The sequence below is a fragment of the Orbicella franksi genome, chromosome 3 (genome assembly GCF_964199315.1).
Source record: "Orbicella franksi chromosome 3, jaOrbFran1.1, whole genome shotgun sequence".
Lineage (NCBI taxonomy): Eukaryota > Metazoa > Cnidaria > Anthozoa > Scleractinia > Merulinidae > Orbicella > Orbicella franksi.
This window is the reverse complement of record NC_138147.1, coordinates 19291504-19312418: the sequence shown is the minus strand read 5'-3', so window position 1 is coordinate 19312418 and position 20915 is coordinate 19291504. Positions and strand designations below refer to the sequence as shown.

At 37.7% G+C, this 20915-nt stretch overlaps 1 protein-coding gene across 3 annotated transcripts; it reads left to right on the top strand.

Moving 5' to 3' along the window:
* The first annotated feature begins 172 nt into the window (after positions 1 to 172).
* LOC145481654 (NAD kinase-like) lies at positions 173 to 19676 on the top strand. 3 transcript variants are annotated; one of them, XM_081460179.1, is made up of 11 exons: positions 173 to 492; positions 3875 to 3976; positions 11846 to 11972; positions 12459 to 12567; positions 12817 to 12899; positions 14205 to 14307; positions 14862 to 14956; positions 15666 to 15765; positions 16355 to 16512; positions 16641 to 16723; positions 18098 to 19676. In XM_081460179.1, exons 1-11 carry the CDS (start codon positions 173 to 175, stop codon positions 18243 to 18245), a joined length of 1428 nt encoding a protein of 475 aa, XP_081316305.1. In that variant the 3' UTR covers positions 18246 to 19676. The 3 variants fall into 3 exon arrangements, with proteins under 3 accessions (XP_081316305.1, XP_081316304.1, XP_081316307.1); XM_081460178.1 differs by having other exon boundaries at positions 11843 to 11972; XM_081460181.1 differs by lacking the exons at positions 173 to 492; positions 3875 to 3976 and adding an exon at positions 10170 to 10372 and having other exon boundaries at positions 11843 to 11972.
* The last annotated feature ends 1239 nt before the right edge of the window (positions 19677 to 20915 follow it).

Genomic DNA, 20915 nt, shown 5'->3' with positions numbered 1-20915 from the left:
CCCTAACCATTTCTAATTCGAGGACTCTCTCGGGCCGCCGTTTTAATGTCACGCAATGCAAACAGTTTAGTATTAAAATTCAGCGTGAATGCTCTATCACAATGCAAGTAACCATTGTGAGCGGGGAAAAGAAAATTGTGAAACGTCAGGTTCTTAGCGGATTTTACATCTGATGAAACTAAGAACTCAGAGGGATTTGTGTCATGATCTCTTGATCTTTTTATTTATCATGATTTATGCATTATTTTTCATTTCCAGCAATACACGACAACAAGAATTGCGTTACCCTTTCCTGGTGTTTGGCGCCTGTGTAGCCCCAGTCCTCCCACCACTTCACGCTGACTCCGTAATCAGCAATTTGTGTTTTGAAATGGATAGGAGAGTTACTTCCCCAATGGAATCATGTTTAAATGATGGCAAAGACTCAGTTGGTCAGCTGACAAAACGTAGATCGTGGATGGTATGCAATGCCAATGGATGCTATCGACCTGGGTGAGTTTTTGTTTAGTTTGTTCGCAAGCAGCTTTAGCCAGAATGAGCTCACTTATTGTGCGCGACTAAATTAACTCACTCAAACGAGGTTCACATTACAGTACCGGAGCTGGTACTTCATCTTCACTTGATATTCATTCACCATATCTACCCTACAATGAACAGAACTAACAGGCATACAGAGTGGCAGGTTAATGTTAAGGCAGTTAAGGTTGATCTCAAATCTGTCGTCACATATCCCTCAGATCTCTGTATTCATTTACCGTACAAACAGAGAACGAAATAAAAGGCTTGCTGTATTATTATATGAAGCTATAAGTTTTAAACTTTGTACAGAACCAAACCTTGAAACTGAAATTAGGTAATCGAACTATGAAGTCTGGTTTGTGCCCAATGTTCTGAATTTCGTTCCCGTAAAGTTCTTGATGTACATGTATATACGCGAATTCACCACAGCCGGCATGCACCGGTAAATTATCAGCTGGCAATAGATCAGACTTGATATTTACACTGGTGGACTTACTTTAAGTATATTGGTACGAAGTTGTTGCAAAGGCTACATGCATTGTTTGCCAAATTACTAAACAACTTAAGTTTTTTACAGTGGAACAAAATATAATCTTCGCTGGTGATATTGAGTAATGGAATTTTAATTAAGAGTTTCTTTTGATTAGTCCCAAGGGTACGATCGGTTGGCAGTTATTAACAAGAAAGAGATAACACTTGTTTTGCAATTTATGAAAATATATGGTTGTGGTATTGAGCCACCTTCTGAAAAGTTTATTTCAAAAATAAGTTGAAATCAATCAACTTTTGTTTTTTTAAAAAAAAGCAAATATATGCATGTTTTCTACATTTTGTATTGTTTGAATATATACATTTAGCTATTTTTTGTATCGAATTTCAAATCTGTTAATTACTACATACACTGTTCACAATCACCAACAAGAGTTATTTTCTAAGGTGTCATAGTTTGAAAACATTGCTTGTGATGTCATGTACTGTTAATCCTGACATACTGCAATTGGTGTTGGTTACTGAGAAGTCAAATGAAGTGATCTGCCCACAAGAATCAATAGTACCTGTTTAATGCTAGTATTAAGCCAACATAAATAAGTGATTGTTCAAAGTTTGAAACTTATGTGCAGCAATTAGGAGTGTACATCACTTATTTGAAGATGTCGATTCACTTCTAGTACAGTCTCACTTTGATAAACTTTGTTAATTGTGCATTGTAAATTAATTTGACAAAACATGAACATGGCATTTGAACCTTGAAAATTTCCTTCAAGATTACACAACCGTTCTCCCTTAACCTAGATCTAAGAGACACCTGTCTTGTCATAGATACTACATTGAAGTTTGAGTCATGTTAAGTTCCAGCATCTGCTATGATGAAGGGTCCTATTAGCAAGTGTGTGCTATTTTTCTTGGGGCCAATTGACATGTAGTGCAGAAACAGGTTGTCAGTTTGCAATGCTTGAAATCTGCTTGAGGGGGCAGCTGTGTCTTTTCGTTTGTTTCATCTTAAGTTCATTCATTTCTTTATTTCTTGTTTGGTTTCTCATCTGCTGTTTTGTAATAAATAATTGTTTACAAGACTTAAACTACATGTATGTGTATATATAGAGCTTTTAACAAGCCTTTTTTTTAAAAAAATTTATGGGATTTTAGTTCCAGATAGCACTGGTCAGATATTCAGCACCAAAAGAAAATGAAAATAAAATAAAAAGGGAAATTCAAACATGGCATGTAACACCAGATGTAATGTCCAGCCTTTGGTCTCAGAATAAAGCCTAATATATACGCATGATGTGCACCTTTCAAACAGTTAAATATTTTATATGTACATGCATACATGTATAACTTGATCAAACATACTTAGTCTTTTACAGCAAAACCACAGTTTTATTTTTTATTTTTCCTATCGTAACAAGGATTAGCTGTGATGCGCATTCCACGACATTAGACAAGTGCTCTTATTGAAACAACTTACTTGGTTGCTATTAGGCCTCAGTAACTTTTAGATTCTGGCCTAACTTCAACATCTCCCTTATCATTTTCTCTTTAAAAAAAAAAAAAAAACACAAAGAAAAACATATTCCTTACCTACTGTACTATAGCTAAATTATATAAATTTGTGATAGCTATGACCAATATTATCATATCTAGCCATACACAAGTACACTCAAGTCAGAATATTTGAATTTCATCCCAGCTGCTAAAATGGTTACATTGACTGAAAATGTTGTATGGGATTGACATTAACATTTTCTCCAGCAACTGCTGTAACTGTTAGACTGACACACTGTATGAATTATTGTCAAAGAATATATAATATCAACATAATTTTTATTTTGATAGTTCAAGATGTGCAATAAGTACTATTAGGTATACTGTTGATAAATTAATGTAGACTGAAATTTTGGTTTTGTGTATTTTGGCAATGACTGTCATGGCTAAGTTGTTTAAATTAGCAACATCATATATTGCTTTGCAAAATACACTTCTACATGTACAACCCACTGTCACCGAGTGTACCTGCATAAACTAATTCCAATAACAGTACAAACATTGATGGGAAAATATAGTGGAAATCATCAAATTTATTAAGTTACATATATCTCTTTTGCCAAATGAATACAGTGTTTTGTTTTAGCCATTTGTCACTGTCAGGGAATTTTATTTTGTGATCTATCTGTTTTGGTAATTAATTCAGTCTATATTCCATGTCATGAAAATTCCCAACCTTCCAACTCTCTCATCCCTGCAGCCTTTCTACAAGAACTCTTCATCTTAGTTCATCTTTTAGCTGTTTGGCTGAGTAGGGAACAGGCAGTAAGCCAGTTATGAGCCAGGCCAGCTCTGGGCCACCTGGTCAATGATTTTTTTCAGGCTTCTTCTTTCCAATTGCTTAAATTGGAAAATTTACTGCCATGGTCATTCTTCACTTTCATCTACAACTGCACTTCAGATATGAATTATTTCATATATACTTCTCATCATAGCATTAACTGAAGACTTATTTCGGTTAGTTGTTCAGGGAAAAATATATTGTTAATCATAACCCAAACTAGTACTGAAAATGTGTGAATATTGATGTTACATACATGTATGCTTATAAACATGGACTTAAAAGTAGTTTTCAATTGAGTGGTGAAAGTAATCAAGCAATTACTTTGGTTTTGGTTTTGGTTTTGGTTTTGGTTTTGGTTTGACTTCAGTTTGAGATTGGCTGAGTAGTCTAATTGGTAAATAATTGGTTTGGTTTTGGGTTTTACAACACTCAATTGAAAACTGTGCTAAAGATGGCTTACTTATAAATAAATCACTTCTATAGTTGTCAAAATGATAATCTTATATAAGTTTAATTTGTTTTCAGAGCTGGAGAAGCAAGGCCAAGGACGAGATCATTAAATCCTCCTCAACCAATGCCCAACTTTGGAAGGAAAGGACATCTGTGGGAAGGTGAAACTCATTGCAGGTTTGTTTTATAATGAAAACCGGGGATAAAGTTACTGAAAATAGGGTAATATAATACAGTTTCAATGCCTTCCATCCTGTACCTTATTATTAAACTAAGATTAACAAATTTTCTGTCTTTTGACGAGGACTGAAATTTGATAACTCGCTCGACAATGAAATCACCACTCAGATTCATTTTCAAAAATGCACTTAAGGCTCATTATGAGTGATACTGGATAATTTCCTACTGGTCTGTAATGTGTATTATTTAGCTTATTTTCAGTGTTTTATCTTTGGGCCCTGTACATGTATAGTTAACATGCATACTTTACTGGTATATAACTCGAGGAAGCCACTAACCACCTACGATGGATCAGCTTTCTAGTTTAATCATTTACATGTAGGTCTCCTCTCCACTTCAATGAAAGTTTTTTTTCATACGTTTTTGCACATTTATTCTTTTGTGTGGCAAATAACCCAACCCCATATTGTAAGATGTGAGATTTTTCCTCTACTTACTGTTGTTCAAACTATCAGTGAGTGCTGTGCACCTGCATATACAATACAATACAACTGTTTAATGTGAATGTATGCTTAGCTATGGTGGTGCACTACAGTAGTTCACCAGCTAGTTCACCAGCATATGATAATAAATATAAGCATCATCTGTAGATAATACAAAACCCACTTCAATTCCAGCATCACTGTGCAGATTAAGTAAATAGAAGTTTTGAGCAGACAACAATGCATTTTCAAGAGGTAATTTAGCATTCAAGAAGGAACAAGTGTGAAAGCCAGGTCAAGCGTTGTCAATAGAATTACTTTTGATACTATTTTCCAAGACCCAGTCTGGATTTTCCTCTCTCTACCCACGGTCACACCTTAAGGTCGTTCCGCAGCAAGTAACATATTTGTAATCAGAAGATGGCGGAAGGCAAGGAAACCTCGGCTGGTAATTTTGGTGGGGTTGTGCTTCCTCGTTCTCAAAAACCTGACCCTATGTCAACCTGCTCTTTATCTCGCCCGTTTTGAGTTTTTTATTCAATTTGGTCTGCAAGACATAGTCACAATGGCAAAATCTCTTACAACTTACCTACTTTCAGACCAAAACACATCAAAAACCATATTCACATGAAGTTCCCATGCAGCATAATACGTGTAGGTAATACGGGAGAACATCCCCCTCCCCCCGGTAGGAATTATATATTGCATGAAAGTTTGTCTTCTCTAGACTTTTTATCTAGCTACGCATCTTAAAGATTATTAGTAGGAGCCTTAAATGAAACAGCAATTGAATGACTAAATTTTTGGTTTACGTCTGGTTTCAAATAAGCAGAAGTTCCCGGATTGCTTTACAGATACATTCTTTTTGCTGTTAACTAAAGTTGTCTGATGGCATTTTATTGCAGCTATCATAGAGCGGTTTTCACTTGAGTATCTTGCGCTACTTTGTCAGCCGATTAGAAGTAAAACCGTGACCAATTGTTACTTACTCGCGCACGTTTCCCCACGCGCTTCTCGCAGTCTATGGTCTATTATAATCCATCAAATATTTTCGCTCGCACGCGATTGGTCTAGACACGTCACGTGACTGAATATGCCCCAGCTAAAACTGGGGAATGTCCGAGTGATATTCCCCAACTTTCAAATCCTGCGTGTTGCGAAAAATATTTGAAGGAGCCCCCATTAGACAAAAAAAAAAAAAAAAAGATCGGATATTTATCCTTAGACATTATCTGTTCCTCAAAGCTCACAATTTTCCTCGAGCTACGCTCTCGGAAACCGTTGGCTTCTTGGAACAGATAATGTCCCCGGACAAATATCCAAGCATATTTCCGCGCCAAATGGAGGCTATTGTTTATATATTCGTATTCTCGGTATTGGACTGGAACTAGCTTGCAGTGGAGGCTCATGCAGGGGAATACCTGCATTAGCCTCAGTTACAACCTAGTTCCAGTGCAATGCCGACAATACGAATATAATTTATCTCTCTTGTGCCAATTAACTTCTTTATGAAATTTGTACATGTATATCTTTGTACTGCAGTTAACTGGATGATTTGGCGAGCGATTCTTTTATCAACATTTACACTGTGATAATGAAGAAAGTTCGTAATCTTCCATATTGCTTTGAAGTGCAAAATGGAAGTACGACGTAAACATCTTAAACACATTTTGTTTGGCAATTATTGAACTTAGCCAAATTTTGTGAGTCTTTTGGCCCTTGCTGGCGCGGGATTCTGCTCTCAGAAGCATCGAAACTAGCGAATTTCCATGGTGATTCCTCAAAGCTACTCTTAGTCAGTTGAAGATCAAGGTAAGTTACCTTGATCTTCTTTTGACTTTGCTTACTGATTCTCTTAAATTCTCAAGTAAATGTGTACCAAACTTACAGGAAGTTTCGAGTGTGATGAGTTCGGATTTAACTAAGATATGTGTAATGGTGAATGGAGCTTAAGACAGGCTGTGTAGAAAGACATATGATGCATCGTTTGAATGAAACCGATCAACTGGTTTCGAGTGGACCCTGGAATACCATAAGGTAAACGAACCTAAGATAATCTTTTCATTTATGACGTTGTATAGGTACATGTTACTCATTTCTCAAATAATATCTTGCTCAAATATTACCACTTTGCATGTGTCGATCTCCGATGAATTTTTTATCACTGTTGGACACAAAATCTGGGCAACCAGTTATGAAAATTTTTGTCTATGCTAACGTGCATATGAATAAACAAGGGCCATGGATGTTTTTGACGCTACAATATTTACTCATTCTGCTCTCTTGACTGAGTCAAGTCGTAATCGACGCATCTCAGTTCCCCACAGTTTAGTCATCTTTGTTTATCGGTGCAGTCGTCATATTCGCAATGCTCTTTGTTCTTTTTGTTTTGTTTTTTTTTAAGTTTTCATAGTGAAGCAATTATATTTTTATTATTATTTATTGTTGCGGTAGTGAACGTCATCAAGCTTCCATCGTCGTTGAACATTGATTACTGTTGCAATTAATTGGTCTGATTTTGTTGATTTTGCGACTTCAGGTATTTTCGTTTTATTGACTGAGCCATTCCTTCTGTACATATATTTCGTTTCGATATGAATTTCGTTCGGGTCACACATTTTTTTGTTTCAATGCGGATTTTTTTTTCAATGCGGAATTTTTTTTTCAATGCGGAAAATATACGAGTTACCCACAGAAACCGCAGAAGCCAATAAAACCAGCATAAAATGACAAAGACTGAGTTTAATTAATAGACACAAGAACGCAGAAGAACGATGAAAATGAAGAGAGCTTGGCGCACGACACCTGTGATAATAGGTTTTTGGCCTGGGAAAGCACTTTTGTAAAAACCTGGGAAACTCTCTTGCTGCGGGGATCAGTACCGGATCTGTTACAGGGAATTACCTTGAGAGACGTCAACAGCACTCAGAACTTAGGTCCAACGATATCGTTTTAATCCAAGAACACAACCAAAATGCAACCGGAACATAACCGGAATGCAGCCAGAATGTAACCAAAGAATACCTCACAAGGCACGACTATTTAAGCCGAAAGCGCAATTCTAAAGGATTAGGTAAAGCTATTAAAAATTCTTAACTAAATATTATCTAATACATTTCAGAAAGCTCGATTGGCTATAACGGAATTCAACGTTTACAAGATTAATAACTTTCAAAACAACACAGGTAGATAACAGTTTAACAAAAGACTATCGCAGGTAGCAATTACAGTTGAACGCTTATTACAGTTATGATCCCACAACAAACTAGCAGGTGTCCATTACGGTCAATGAACTGGAACAGTAACCTGTAACTCAGAAATGCAAAACGAACTAAAACAAGTGTATCTATGTTGGATTTCTATATTTTCGACAGCGAAAGCGAAGATGTAAAACGTACTTAATTATCTAATTCTCTCTCCTCACACACCGTCGACTCGGTAATATCCATCTGTATGGCGAAAACCTAAGATGATGCCTTCAAAGGCATCCCCGACAATGCCGAAAAGCAACCTTGATTGTCGTACATTTAGTTTATCGTTGGTTGATCGAAGTTCATGGTGTTTCGGGGTGATTGAAGTAAAAATAGTGAATGGCCTGTTTTCGTGGTTTGTACTTCCTTCAGCTGCGGTTTGTGCTTCAATCAGCAGCGGTAAACTGTCACTACCCATAATACCCTTCGGGTTTGACGCCCACGCGTTTCCGCGTTTGTGGCAGAGCGTTTCTCGAAAAGGCGGTAAACATGCGAGTTAATTTAGAGATGTCTCGATAACGTCATCTCTAAATTTTCAGTCACTAAGGATTAAAACGGGTCATTACCGTTCTTTATTGCTTGTTTGTTTACTTGTTCGTTTGTTTCTGTTTTCTTGTTCTGTTGCAAACAACAAACAACAACTTGAAAGGATTGTCAGACCAAAATTATCGGTACTTAGGGCACTATTCAAACAACAAGGCCAACTAAAGATGCATCGTTCCCGCCCAATGAAGAACAGGAATACTCGACCTAGTGGTCAATCCACTGAACCCTATTGATCTCACGTGAGATTATCGCTGTCATCATAAGCCTTGTTAATTAACGTCTTTGACGTAAACCTTGGGCTAAAGTCCTGTCGGCTTTTTTTTGCGTCTACAATAAACGCAATAAACTAGAATAGATCCTCCTGGTTCCTGTAGGCTAACTTGGTCATCTCAGCCTTTTTTACTCCTGTTAAAATGGGAATGTTTTCTTTTAAGCTACGATTAGTGACCTTTTTAAAAATGAAAATTTACTTGTGTTATTTAGTTAAGCACTGCTGCCTTAGTAGTCTGTTTATTGTTTAAACAAAAGAAATCGTCCAAACATCACTAATTTTGATATTGAGTGCCACACATAAGATATTGGCTTGAAAACGCCAGAGAAACAAGCTATGAATGAACCTCTTTTGGGGGGGAGCGGGGTAAGGAGGTTGTGGATAGGGTCGTGAAGTACTAATAGGATAGCTTTATCTAACAGCTAAAGTACAGTGTAAGATGAGGTTTAACACGAGTTCTGTTGCTGCATTAGAACGGTCATCAACTACATGTACATGCAGTCATTGTTTGGAAACACTTGAGTCCTTTTATCCAGTTTTCGTGAAAGATATCGAGACTAACATACACGCAGCAAAGTTAAATTTGGACATACAGTCGAACCTTTGTTAAACGATAGTAAGTGATCACAAGTAACAACATTGAGACACACGTTTATTATTGTCTTCAAGTTCTTCCATATACTTGCCTCAAAGCGTGTTTGTATTTGAATAAACTGACGTTTCTATTATGCCTAATGCTGATTCCTGACGAACCCCCATTAACCGGCCACCTCCCATTTTCCAGAAGGCGGCTGCTTATGGGGGCTCTACTGTATTAACTCCTCGCTTTTTTGAAAAATGAATTTTCCATCGTATTGTATGCTGTAGAAATCTAAGTTATGCATTTTTTGTAAGTATTGCAACGTCTTTAAGTTCTGAGTGAGTATCTTTATGGGCTCCTGGTATATCTTACGGAGAAAAGCTGACAGTGTAAATTAAGAGTACCTGAGAGCTTCGCTGGAAAATAACCAATTTGCAGCGGGAGGTAAATTTTTGCCTACACCGAGTCATACTTCGAAATTGGCCATGGACGGTGCAATATGTCGATCGATAAAGAAAGCCTCGTGTATTCCAAACCGTGACACAGTCTGGTCATTAAGTTTAGCGTGAGCTACCTTCTGTAATTGTTATCGTAGAATTTTGGCCATTGTACAGTTTACTAGGTGTTATACATAGAGATGAATTTCATACACATTAGAATGAATGTGTTTGTCAAGTTTCGTCATTACGAATCCGCCAAAAAACATCACTTCTTTGGATATAAATATATTTTTTTACATGTTAACTTCTCACTTCAACGAACATTAATATTTACGTTGCTCGATTTTTGAATATACATAACAATATACTCCCCAGAGCATTCACGTTTATTGTTTTCAATATTGGACACGACATGTCGTAAGGATGGAGTCTTATAAACAGAGTATGTTATCCGCCAGTAATCTTCATCACAGTTGTTCTGTAGCATGATTCGACACACGTTACGCAAAGGAAATACGTTTTGGTGTAGTTCCTGTTGAAAGTGATTTCGTCTTTCAAAAGGAAAGAGTGTAAGGACTTGGCGTTTTAAGAGTATCTGAATAGCTTCAAACATCTTGGTTATGGAATCTCCACCGTCGACTCGTTTTTGCCTGTTGCCTCGTTCGTGTGTTAAGATACATTCTGGAAGGAAATGTTGCAGGAAACACGAACATTCTAGCTGTCGATGGAGATGTGTTCATTCTTGCATGAAACCAAGTGGCAAGTCTGAGTTCCCTCCGCGAGATCTGAATCACAAAAACTTGCAGGAGGCATACTCACAGTGGTAAATAGTTTTATTCATTTGTAATTGAACTTTTTCAAACAGTTAAACTTAAAACAACAACTATCTGATGGCTCTTGACATAACGGTTCTAAATTTACTTCTCAGTGCAACCTGACCCAGAATTATGGAAATAACAAAATCGTTGACATAATTTGCCAAAAACAAAACTTAATAATAATAACTGTTTTATTGTTCATGTGAGGCTGAAGTTTGGTATCACTTACTAGTCAAACTTTCAACCGTATTGAAGGAGAGGGTTGTTTGGAAAGCACGGGTCCTCATACGATCTTGCTTCGTGACTCGGATTTTGTTACAAAACTATTTGTTATTGCCCGCGACTATTGTTAGGTGAAAGAAAGAACTGCGTGGAATGTAATTTCTTTTGAATTTCCTTTGATGTGCTCAGTCTGAGTACATCGTACCTTTTGTAATATCGCCAGTGTTACTCTCCTGGCCTGTGAACACGCTCCCTAATGGGGTATAGTGGCGGAACAGTTGCGAACCCATGCACTGTACAGCTTGTTCATACTCTACACTCACTTGAGTACAACTGAGGACTGCCAGCTTAGGAAGTGAGTTAGTTCTACTGTTAAGCTCGTGTCATTTTAAAATAGGGGGTTGCCTTGTGAATTTACAGCTGGTAAACGTTTTGCAGTTCTCCCTCGAGAACTGCAACGGTTTTTTTTTTAATTATTAGACTGACGTATGAGACGTACAATTATGTTAAAATATTGGGTCCTTTGCGGTGACCAAAAAGCCCGAGTCCCAACTGGCAATAGCCTTGTATAACCCCACGTCATTTCCTTGGATATTCTTTTCCTTTCTTGAAATTCGAAAACTGAAATAAGATACATTAGACCTAGTCGTTCATGAGATTTTCACGCCTTATTAGTTCACTTGGTTTTGCGGTGCATAGAAATTTTGTAACCTGTTAAGATGTTGTTACTTCAGGTTTTGCTACTTCGGATACCAGTGGATACGGAATGAACCCTTAGTTAGGGGTTGTTTTTAAGGCATCAGCACAGCAGTCTTTTATTTCTTAGTAACATGTCAATATTTGTAATGATTATATTGGGCCTACCGAAGGCTTTCCGCGAAGTCTTTCGTGCAATAGACTGCAAAATATATCAGTGTAGATGAAACAAAAATAACAATAAGCAAATAAAACTAGAGCACATTGTTTCCTCTCAAGAAATGTAACGGGCCCTAGGGAGACATGCAAGTTTTCTCCTGTCCTTTTGATCAGCACCTTTGGAAGGTTGCTTTTGTAAGCTGAACTCAAGCAAAAGAAACCGGATCTTACCGGGTTCCGCCTTTTTGAAGGGTGCCAATATTGAACGATATATGCATAAGAATACGGAAAATCCGAAGTCAAACAGTTTTCATAGAATGACCACGATGATGCACTCGGATAGCACTCACTCTGATAACGTTTTTAATTATTTTGTTTTCTCCTCTTTGTTCTTATAGCAGCCATGTAGATCCCTCAGAACATTTCCTGGCCTGGGCCAATCCAGCTCTCAATGTATTAGTAATAAAAAAAGTCTTGGACCAGGAAGTTACTAAGTGCTTCAAAGAACTCACGCGATGGCTAATAGAAGTAAGTCATGTTTCCTGCACGTCTGAATTGTTTTAAAGCGATATCAGTGTCCATTTTCCTTTTTTCCGTAAAAAAAAGTCAAAAAAAAATTTCTTGAAAATATTTTCACACGGGTAGTACGAAACTCTTATATAAAAAGAAATCAATATCACGACAATAGTGTGAAAATTTTGATTTCAGTTTTGTAATTTCTCGGTGAGGTTTTCTGTTTATATTATGTGTCCTTCAGGTTTTGAGTTTAAATAGTCTCAAACTAAACAAAGCATAAGCAGTGAAAAATATTTTTTTATACAAGAATAATGAATACTTCAGTTAACGTTTAATTTTGGGTTTGCGTTAACCGGCCTTCAAACAACTCAGCCCTGAACTTCAGCTAAGGCTCATTCAGCAGTTACAACTAGACTAGCCGTGTTTTGGATTTAGCTTTAACCCGTCCATAAAATTTGTTTGTAAATTAATTCCTGGGACATTTGTATTATTTTGCAGGAGAGAAAAATGGTGATATACGCGGAATCATCAGCTGTTGATGATCCTATGGTGCTTAAGGATGAAAAGTTTGCAGCAGTCAGGTCGCAAATTTGTATTTTCAAAGAAGGTGAATTGTTATTTTTTTATGGAAAACAAAAATCGTGTTACAGAATGGTTCTAGAATGAGAAACTTTAAAGGCATGAATAGTTAACGCCAATATTCTCTGATTGTTCTAGAACATAACAGAGTTCATATCGATTACCCCCGCTCGTACCAGCAATCCAACAATCACAAAGACCACAGATTTAGCTTAGCCAAAAAGTGATAAAAGATCGATAGACTTTGACGTTTCTTGTTGTCTTTAAATTCGTAAAGGCGAGCAGCTTGATGACAAAATTGACTTCATCGTCTGCATGGGAGGGGACGGTACACTTTTGCACGCGTCGTCTCTGTTTCAGGTAAGCATATTTTTTGTCGTGTTGATTTTATTGGTCTTTTGTGGAACCAGGAAGATTGGACGAACGGGAGAAAGAATGTTAAGGTGATTCCTCACATTTGCATTACGCATCCTTACTTCGCATAATTTATGGCGCCACTGGCGCGCGCTCGTGCACGCGCACAATGAAAACATGGCGGATTTGCCTTAATATTGAGTTCTGTCAGTTGAAAAATGGCTATAGCTCACTAACGAGCTCGGGCACCCCGATTTTTTTCCAGTTGTTTAATCAACTAATCATTAGCTTTGCGTGAGAAAAGACTGATCTGATTTCTATTGCTGAAAATTGAAGAAATAAGGAAAATAGCAGCTGTACTGTAGTCTATTCTATTTTGCAGTTTGATAGCCGTGGCAAGCAATTTGGTTCCAATATTTTAACAAGGATTCAGCTGTCTTTCAAAATCAAACTTAAATTTTTTTTTTGTGTCCGACACAAGTATTGACTGTAGTTTGAGGCGTGTTTTCATGAGTCGGGGCTCACAAAGATTTTACAATAACTTGGAATGCGTTCTTGTAATAAGCATTAAATAATGCCAAAATGGGACATTTTCAATGTCTCACTGCTCCTTAACGAGCATGGGCACCCCCCCCCCCCTTTTATTTTATAATTAAAGTTCTCATATGATAAATATTCTGTGGACAAAATTTGAACGAAAATCTATAGACAGTTTTATTTCAGGGGAATTACTTAAAGTTATTCCGAGGTATTGAGCCAACATCATCGAGATTCGAAGCAAAACAAAACTCTATTAACCAGTCAAAAATAAAGGAAGGAAACAAGTGACAACTCAAACACTTCTGCATCCCGCGAGTCCTGGGATACAATTTACGGTTAAAGTTTTGGGTACATTTGAATTTAAATAAAGAAGCAGTGAATGGAAGTTCGCAAATTGCAAGAATTTAGAAATGTTGTTATTAAAAAGAAATTTTAAGTGAAGACCTAACTCTTGATAAAATACTTTTGAGGGCTGGTTGTTCACTCCATTGTAATGTGTTGTGATTCTAGTCGTTCCATTTCGCTACAGCGTTTTTATATGAGGTTAATCGTCGCCGAAATTCTGTCCGTTTAGTGACTAACGACTGATAATTTCTGTCGCCCGTACGATCTCTTCGAAATGAATAATCATAGTTAATTTAGGAGTTGGTGATGAAAGACGAGGAAGGGTGCATTCCTAATTGTCCATTTCACAGAGGTCTTTTCAGGCAACGTGTATCCAGGCTGCAAGTACGCTAAACCGTACTTGAAGTTGTGTTTTTTCCTCCACAGTTCAGCTGCCCTCCTGTTATGGCATTTCATCTCGGTTCTTTAGGATTCCTAACGTCGTTTAGGTTTCAAGATTTCCGAGAAAAAGTAACAAACATTTTAGAAGGTGAGTTTGGTTTCTTGTATCTTAGATATGTAGCTGTTGTACAAATGAAAAATACAGGTGCACGTTTTGAGACGTTAAGGAAGCGATTTACAAGTTATTGGGAGTGTACAGAATCACCTTTAACTCGAAAGAATACTGACTATAACAGGTTGCGGAAGTAGAGAAACACGAACAAAGTAAGAACATTGGTAGCCTCCCGCACAGACACTCTTTGGGCTCGCCACGCAATGGGAGATTACGTGACGACTCCAAAGAACGTGTGCGTAGGAGGCTGGAACATTGGTGAAATTGAGACGAATTCCGTAGGCGAAGTGTGGTAGGCAATTAAGGTTTGGCTTCACAAGCCGTTCGCTTCAAAATAACACCCAACGAGCTGAACCTTTTTACCATGAGGTAAGTTTGACTAGCTCTTGACTTGTTTGGAGTAATTTCATATCTGACATGATTCCCTCTCTACGCAAAGTCATGTACTAATGAGGAAAAACGTAATAAATGACATCCAAACACACGACTCAGGTTCCTTATTTGCTTGATTTCTTGTATACCATTCACAGGTCACGCGTGCTTAACCTTAAGGAGTAGACTACAGTGTGACTTTATACAGCGTGACAAGGATGACAAAAGCAAAAACAAGAAGTCACGTTATCTGGTCAGTTAACCTTTCTTTTGTTACTTTGTTTGATCGCTTAGTCGCGGTACGCTGTGACAAGGCTCTCTGTTGATGCTATAGGCCCTTTGTGTGATTTTGTACCATGTGACCGGATCGTGCAAAGGGCCTATTGTGCTGCAGTGGCTTACCATCTTAAATCTCTAAGAGACAAAAATAGCGAGGAGACGCTAAACGTAGTTTTGCTCATCTGCTTTCATTCCCTAAACTTTTTATAACGGGAGCTTGACAATGCTTGTTGTTGTTGTTGTTGTTGTTGTTGTTTTCTTAACAACTGCATACGAAGAACTACAATGCAAGACAAGATTTCCCAGGACACTAAAAAATAGTACCAAGGGACAAATCCATTTGTGCTCAATTTCAATTTTTCGAGTCTCCCTTCGTAATGAAATGTCGTGTAGCTGGATGAATAGAAATCAACACTGATTTGGGAGGTGGGAATGGGGAGGACAACTACTATTTGCTGGTTAGCGGTGGTATCCCAAGACTGTCGCGGGTGTATTCCCAGTCCCCAAGCCTGTTGTACCAAAACACTGCAAAGTCAAATAGTTTTTTTAAGTCACACATGCAAAGACGCCTGAAGAGTAGACGTTAGGATTGTTTGACAAAGTTATCAGTAGAGCTTATTCAACTTATTTTGTAGTGTGTGTAAATCGTTGATGTAGTTGTTGCATGCGGTGTTGTTCAACAGGTTTTGAACGAAGTAGTTGTTGACCGTGGTCCGTCCTCGTATCTTACAAACTTGGAAATATATTGCAATGATCATCACATCACATCTGTACAAGGAGACGGTGAGATGCATTGCCTTCAATCTGTCCAGTTTTTTTGGTCTTTTCTGCTTCATTTTGTGAACTATGCTCAACCAATCATTAAAAAGCGAATTAAGTTGAGAAAATAGATTTTCCATAAATGATAATTGAGAGAATTCTCGCGCGCTTATTGGTCGATTTGTTAAATGCGTTATATTAAATGCCAACTGATCTAGTGTCATTACCTGATAAGTTCCAGTAACCAAATGCAATTCTTCGATAAACAACTGGCGTCTTCAGAAAATTGACGTTTGGACGAGGAAAAATAATTTAAATTATTGTCTGTAAAATAAGTTCTTGATCGTTTGACAAACAATTTGTTAAAAAGAACTGGTGCGAAATCTATGGTCGCCCACATTTAGTACATATTCGGTACAACAAAGACTAGCGTAATCTTGTCGCATTTGATTATTTAGACTTGCTTTATGCAGTGTTCGCGTTTAACTGAAAAATGCTTTCAATGTCCTGTGTGAGACCACATGTCGCTCTTATCGTCACCCATTTACAACTTTCCGTAGTCGTAGCGCGTAATTGTACTTTGTCATAAACCTGACATTGTTGATTACTCTAGGTCTTATCGTGTCCACTCCAACTGGTAGTACAGCTTATGCAGTAGCCGCAGGAGCTTCAATGGTTCACCCCAGCGTGGCTGCCATCTTAGTGACCCCTGTCTGTCCGCATTCCCTCTCGTTTAGGCCAATCATCCTTCCTGCCGGAGTAGAAATCAAGGTAGCTTGGTGATTAATATAAAGAACTTAGTGGCGGTAACATTCGTCTGGAGCATTGCTTTTGTTTCAAAGTCTTCTTGAGAGATGTGTTAATTATCACAATCTTAAAGCTGATTTTGTTTGATTTAGATCGTAGTTAGTTCGGGTAGCAGAAGCTCTGCATGGACGTCTTTTGACGGGAGAAAACGTCAAGAACTTCGCCTAGGAGATAGGTAAGGATTGATTTACCTTCATGATTCACTGTTAACTGTAATGCTTCGCTCGTCAAAATGCACACGTTTTTGAAGATTTCGTATACGTCTACAATGTTGATGTCCAAATTCAGAAGCAAGGCCACCAAAAATTAACTTTCCTTAAGGGCCCATTAACCGATCTTTTTGAGCCGTTGCTAGGGAAATTTAGTCTTATATAACCTCATCATTTTTAGTTAGTTCAGAGTTATTTCATGTGTTTTAACTTTTTCCTGATCAGAAACACCAGTGATGACGTCATCAGGCCACGCCCATGGTCATGTGACTAATACAGAAAAAATGCAAAGGCTCCCAGGCAAATTACTTTCCCGGGATTTTTTTCATTGATTTAGTATTTTAATTTAAATCCTCATTACGCTATGCATCGATTTTGTTTAATTTCTAAAAGGTCAGATTTTAGGAGCATTTCAAAATATTGAAAAATTCGTAATTTTCTGAAAAAAGTATGATTTCGAAAAAGGAATACATAGCTATGTTGCCAACGTTGGCTTTAATCGAAATTCGTCGAAAAAGGCTGAATTTAATGAAAAACCGCGTTTCCTTTAGCATTTAAAGAAACCGGAAGTGCGCGCGATATCTATTGGAAGTTACCCTATCAGCGCGTGCGCAATTTACACTACCAGCGCACTTCGGTAAGATCAAACAAAGCCACACGGAGTTAGTTTTTCTCTTTCTATTGCTCTTGTTTTTCTGTCTTTCTCTTGTTTTGTCTTTGCTTGTACTTTTTTTACTTTGCATTTTGCGAAACACAATGAAAAACTTCTAAAATGTAAGCAAATTTGCAAGTTTTTGAGTTGTTTTTATTTTCCGCGCTCAGGCTGACGTAAGTGACCGGAAGTGAAATTTCACCTCCTTAGCTACGCGCGCGAGCGCGCGCATGAATCGGTTAATGGGCCCTTAACCCATTGACTTCACTTGTGGAATTTTTCCCCGCCAAAAAAGACACTTCAACGTACCGCAAGCCCCTGCTATTTTTGGCCTTTTACAGATTTCAGCTAACTTGCGAGATGGTAGAAGAAAAGTAATATTCTTTTCTAGTTTTAGGATTCTCGGCTTTCAGTCGCCTGTGTTCACATAATATAGGATGTACTATATATTTTCCATGTAGACGGAAATGTCTACTCAGTATAATTATAAAAGTCGGTTGCTATAGTTCTACCACCATGCAATTGCAGTAAGACACTTACATTGTTGCGAGACAAGCTGCACGAAATAGAACTGGACTTGCATAGTTACGACCTACCATAACTAGTAAGGCGACCAGACGACCTTCAACTGACTGCAGTTTTTAACTTCCAAAAGAAAACGTTTTCTCTGAATGTTTCTACTTTTCAGTATCCATATTACGACGTCCATCTATCCTGTGCCGTGTGTAAATAGTGATAATCAAATAGCCGACTGGTTTGGAAGTCTGGCGGAATGCCTTCACTGGAATGTAAGACAGAGGCAACGACAACTCTCAATTACGGACTGCCATGTGTGATTCCATCTAACCTCTTGCAGGCGTTCAGTTAATTTGGGGCGCAGCGCGAAAATTGGCGAGCGAAAAACTAACTGAACGCCAGGAAGAGGCTAGATTCCATCATAACAAGAATCTCTTTGGAAACAGTATATTTCCTAAGGATCTACCTCCACACTCGTACAACTCATGGTAGCGCATGCACTTCACGTATCTTAAACACACATAAGTTCGTGGTTACCACGCTCAAAACAACAACGCGTTGAATGTCGAACGCCTGGTCCAACGGTCTGGTCGCATATGATGGCTGTTTTTTTTTCCGCTTCAGTGAAGAAATGAAGTAAAACTAACAAGTGGCCGTTTGCATTACTGGCATGGATATCGAGAAGTAGGGAGTCAGTGAAATCTTACCGACAGTTGAAGTCATCTAAATGTTACGACATAGCCATGCGAGAAAGAATTAGCTCCATAATATTATTAGGCCTCTACCTGATAGGTAATCATATTTAATTAATCTCATGCAGCCGCTTTTCTCAGATACAGCCGTTGTGTATAACCCGAGAAGTTCATTTCCAATTTCTAAAAATGAAATTTCGCAGGGTATATATATGTAAAAAGTAACACCATAATTCTCTTAAATGTGCAGGTTTAGCCTTGTATGAACTTCATAATTATTTCAATCTCTTTGGTCTAGTGGCACAATTGAATTAAATGTACATGTAGCCAGCTTGTATTTGAGTGTGGCGTGTACTGGTCGAATTTAAGACAAAATTTGAGGCCAATGGAAACGAGGTTACTGTTTACAAACAAAAAAAGCAATCTGCACTGTTGTGTTTTACCTAAAACACTAAGTTTTGTAAACTTAGAACAAGGCATTCTAAATGCAGACCTTGTGAATACGATCGTATTTTTGTTTTTAAAAATTGACATTTCATTAAAACTTTTACAAGAGCGTTCATTCCTAAACTATTATAGTCATTATATATTATTATATGGTACTATTATCGTTATTATAGAATCTTGTACAGGGGTACGCGAGATATATGTCAATATATTACAAACTAATAATTGGAAACGAAGCAGGTACGGGTGAAGGGTGCATTTAACACTTCCATAGTACTAGGGCAGGAAAAAAAATTGAAATACACACTTAAATATTTCTTGCCAATATGCATGGGAATCCGGGGACGATCTTAAATCATTCATCGAGCTAACATTTTTACTCAGACTCAGACTAGTGAGACCAATTAACTTGCCCACCGGGTCACCGAAATCCTATTGTCACGTTTCCAACTTGCCCCGGGCAATCGGTCCTGGGTTTTCTTGCCCTGCATACAGAACTTCTAATTCTATCTTACAAACACAGTCTCCACAGTAGGTAAAGCCAGATAGCAGGGAAAGCAAGAGTACCAAAAAAAAAAAAAACAAAAACATAAATAAAAAAATAGAAGTAAAGTGAAAACAGGACTACATCGGCCTTCTCCAATGAAATCCATATGTGCTTAAAGGAAACAATGGCTTCCAGAACCATTTTTTGACCAAACATTCAAGGAGGTACTGTTCACGGATGGTGGTACCCTAATTGAAGCAATTTTTCTTATCGGGCTTATTAGAACCTTTGGTCGTTTTCTTTCAAAGTAAAAGACTATTTCACAGTTTGTTTCGATTTGACTGAAGGTATTAAACTGTACATCGAAAAAATAGAAATTGTATCATAACATAGGGGGAGAAGGGTGTTAATTAATCAAAATTATAATGATGTTTGGCGGCCAATGAGACCTTATACTCTACAAAGCCATCCCTGCACTGACAGAACATACGGATATGCAAACTAACATAAATTACTTAGCATATACAATTTTTCTTATTTTGTAAAATATCATTTTTAAGACTATTTATGTTATTAACAGTTATGTTGGACTCTTGGTGTGGTCATTTTGGATAATTTATGACTTGCAATTTTCTTATTTGTATCGAGAAATAAAACTGGGAATATATCACTTTCGGTTTAAGAGTGATTTTGATAGCACTAATAACCACTACAATGATCTATAACTCTTGTAGCTAGTATCACAAGAAATATTTTGAGGCCAACAACAATGATTCCTATGCGATGTTGACTCGTACTGACAATTTTCCGAAGTCCAGAACTACTCGATGTCGCGTGCCGTTTGTTTATTGGTTAATGGTACTAAACTGTGCGGTTAGAGTTCTCCTTATACCCTTAGTCTGCTCCTTGTCCCTCGCTAAAAACATCCGTCCAAATTTCCTGAGGTTTGAATTGTTTTAGGACGAATCGTTGCGATATAGGAAGCCTGAGCTAAATATATGAGTTTGTATGAATATGAAATTCAATGGAAGAGATTTTGTTTTTCTTCCCAGAGTTGTAAATAAAGTAATCTCAGTTAGGGAGGAACATCAGTCTCTCCTTAGCAACAGGTTTATGAAGCTAAAACACTGAACTACTGATGCAGCATTTCGGTCTTACGTTAGCAATGGTTTGATCTGTGTCTTTCCCGAGATTAAGGCTTTCGTCCATGATTTCTTGATGTCCACGACGAAATGAAGAAGGAGTGATATGCACTTGAGTACTGAAATCATGATGTGGAAGCCTTTTTTTGTGCTTCTCTTTGTCCCAAACATCATGTATTTTTCCCGACAAAGTGTCACGTACCCCAACATCAGTCCCAAGAC

Coding starts and splice junctions, on each gene's coding strand:
- LOC145481654 (XM_081460178.1), top strand. CDS start 173: ATGAAACTAAGAACTCAGAGGGATTTGTGTCATGATCTCTTGATCTTT. Junction 11,973..12,458: donor TCACGCGATGGCTAATAGAA/GTAAGTCATGTT, acceptor ATTATTTTGCAG/GAGAGAAAAATGGTGATATA. Junction 16,724..18,097: donor GAACTTCGCCTAGGAGATAG/GTAAGGATTGAT, acceptor TCTACTTTTCAG/TATCCATATTACGACGTCCA.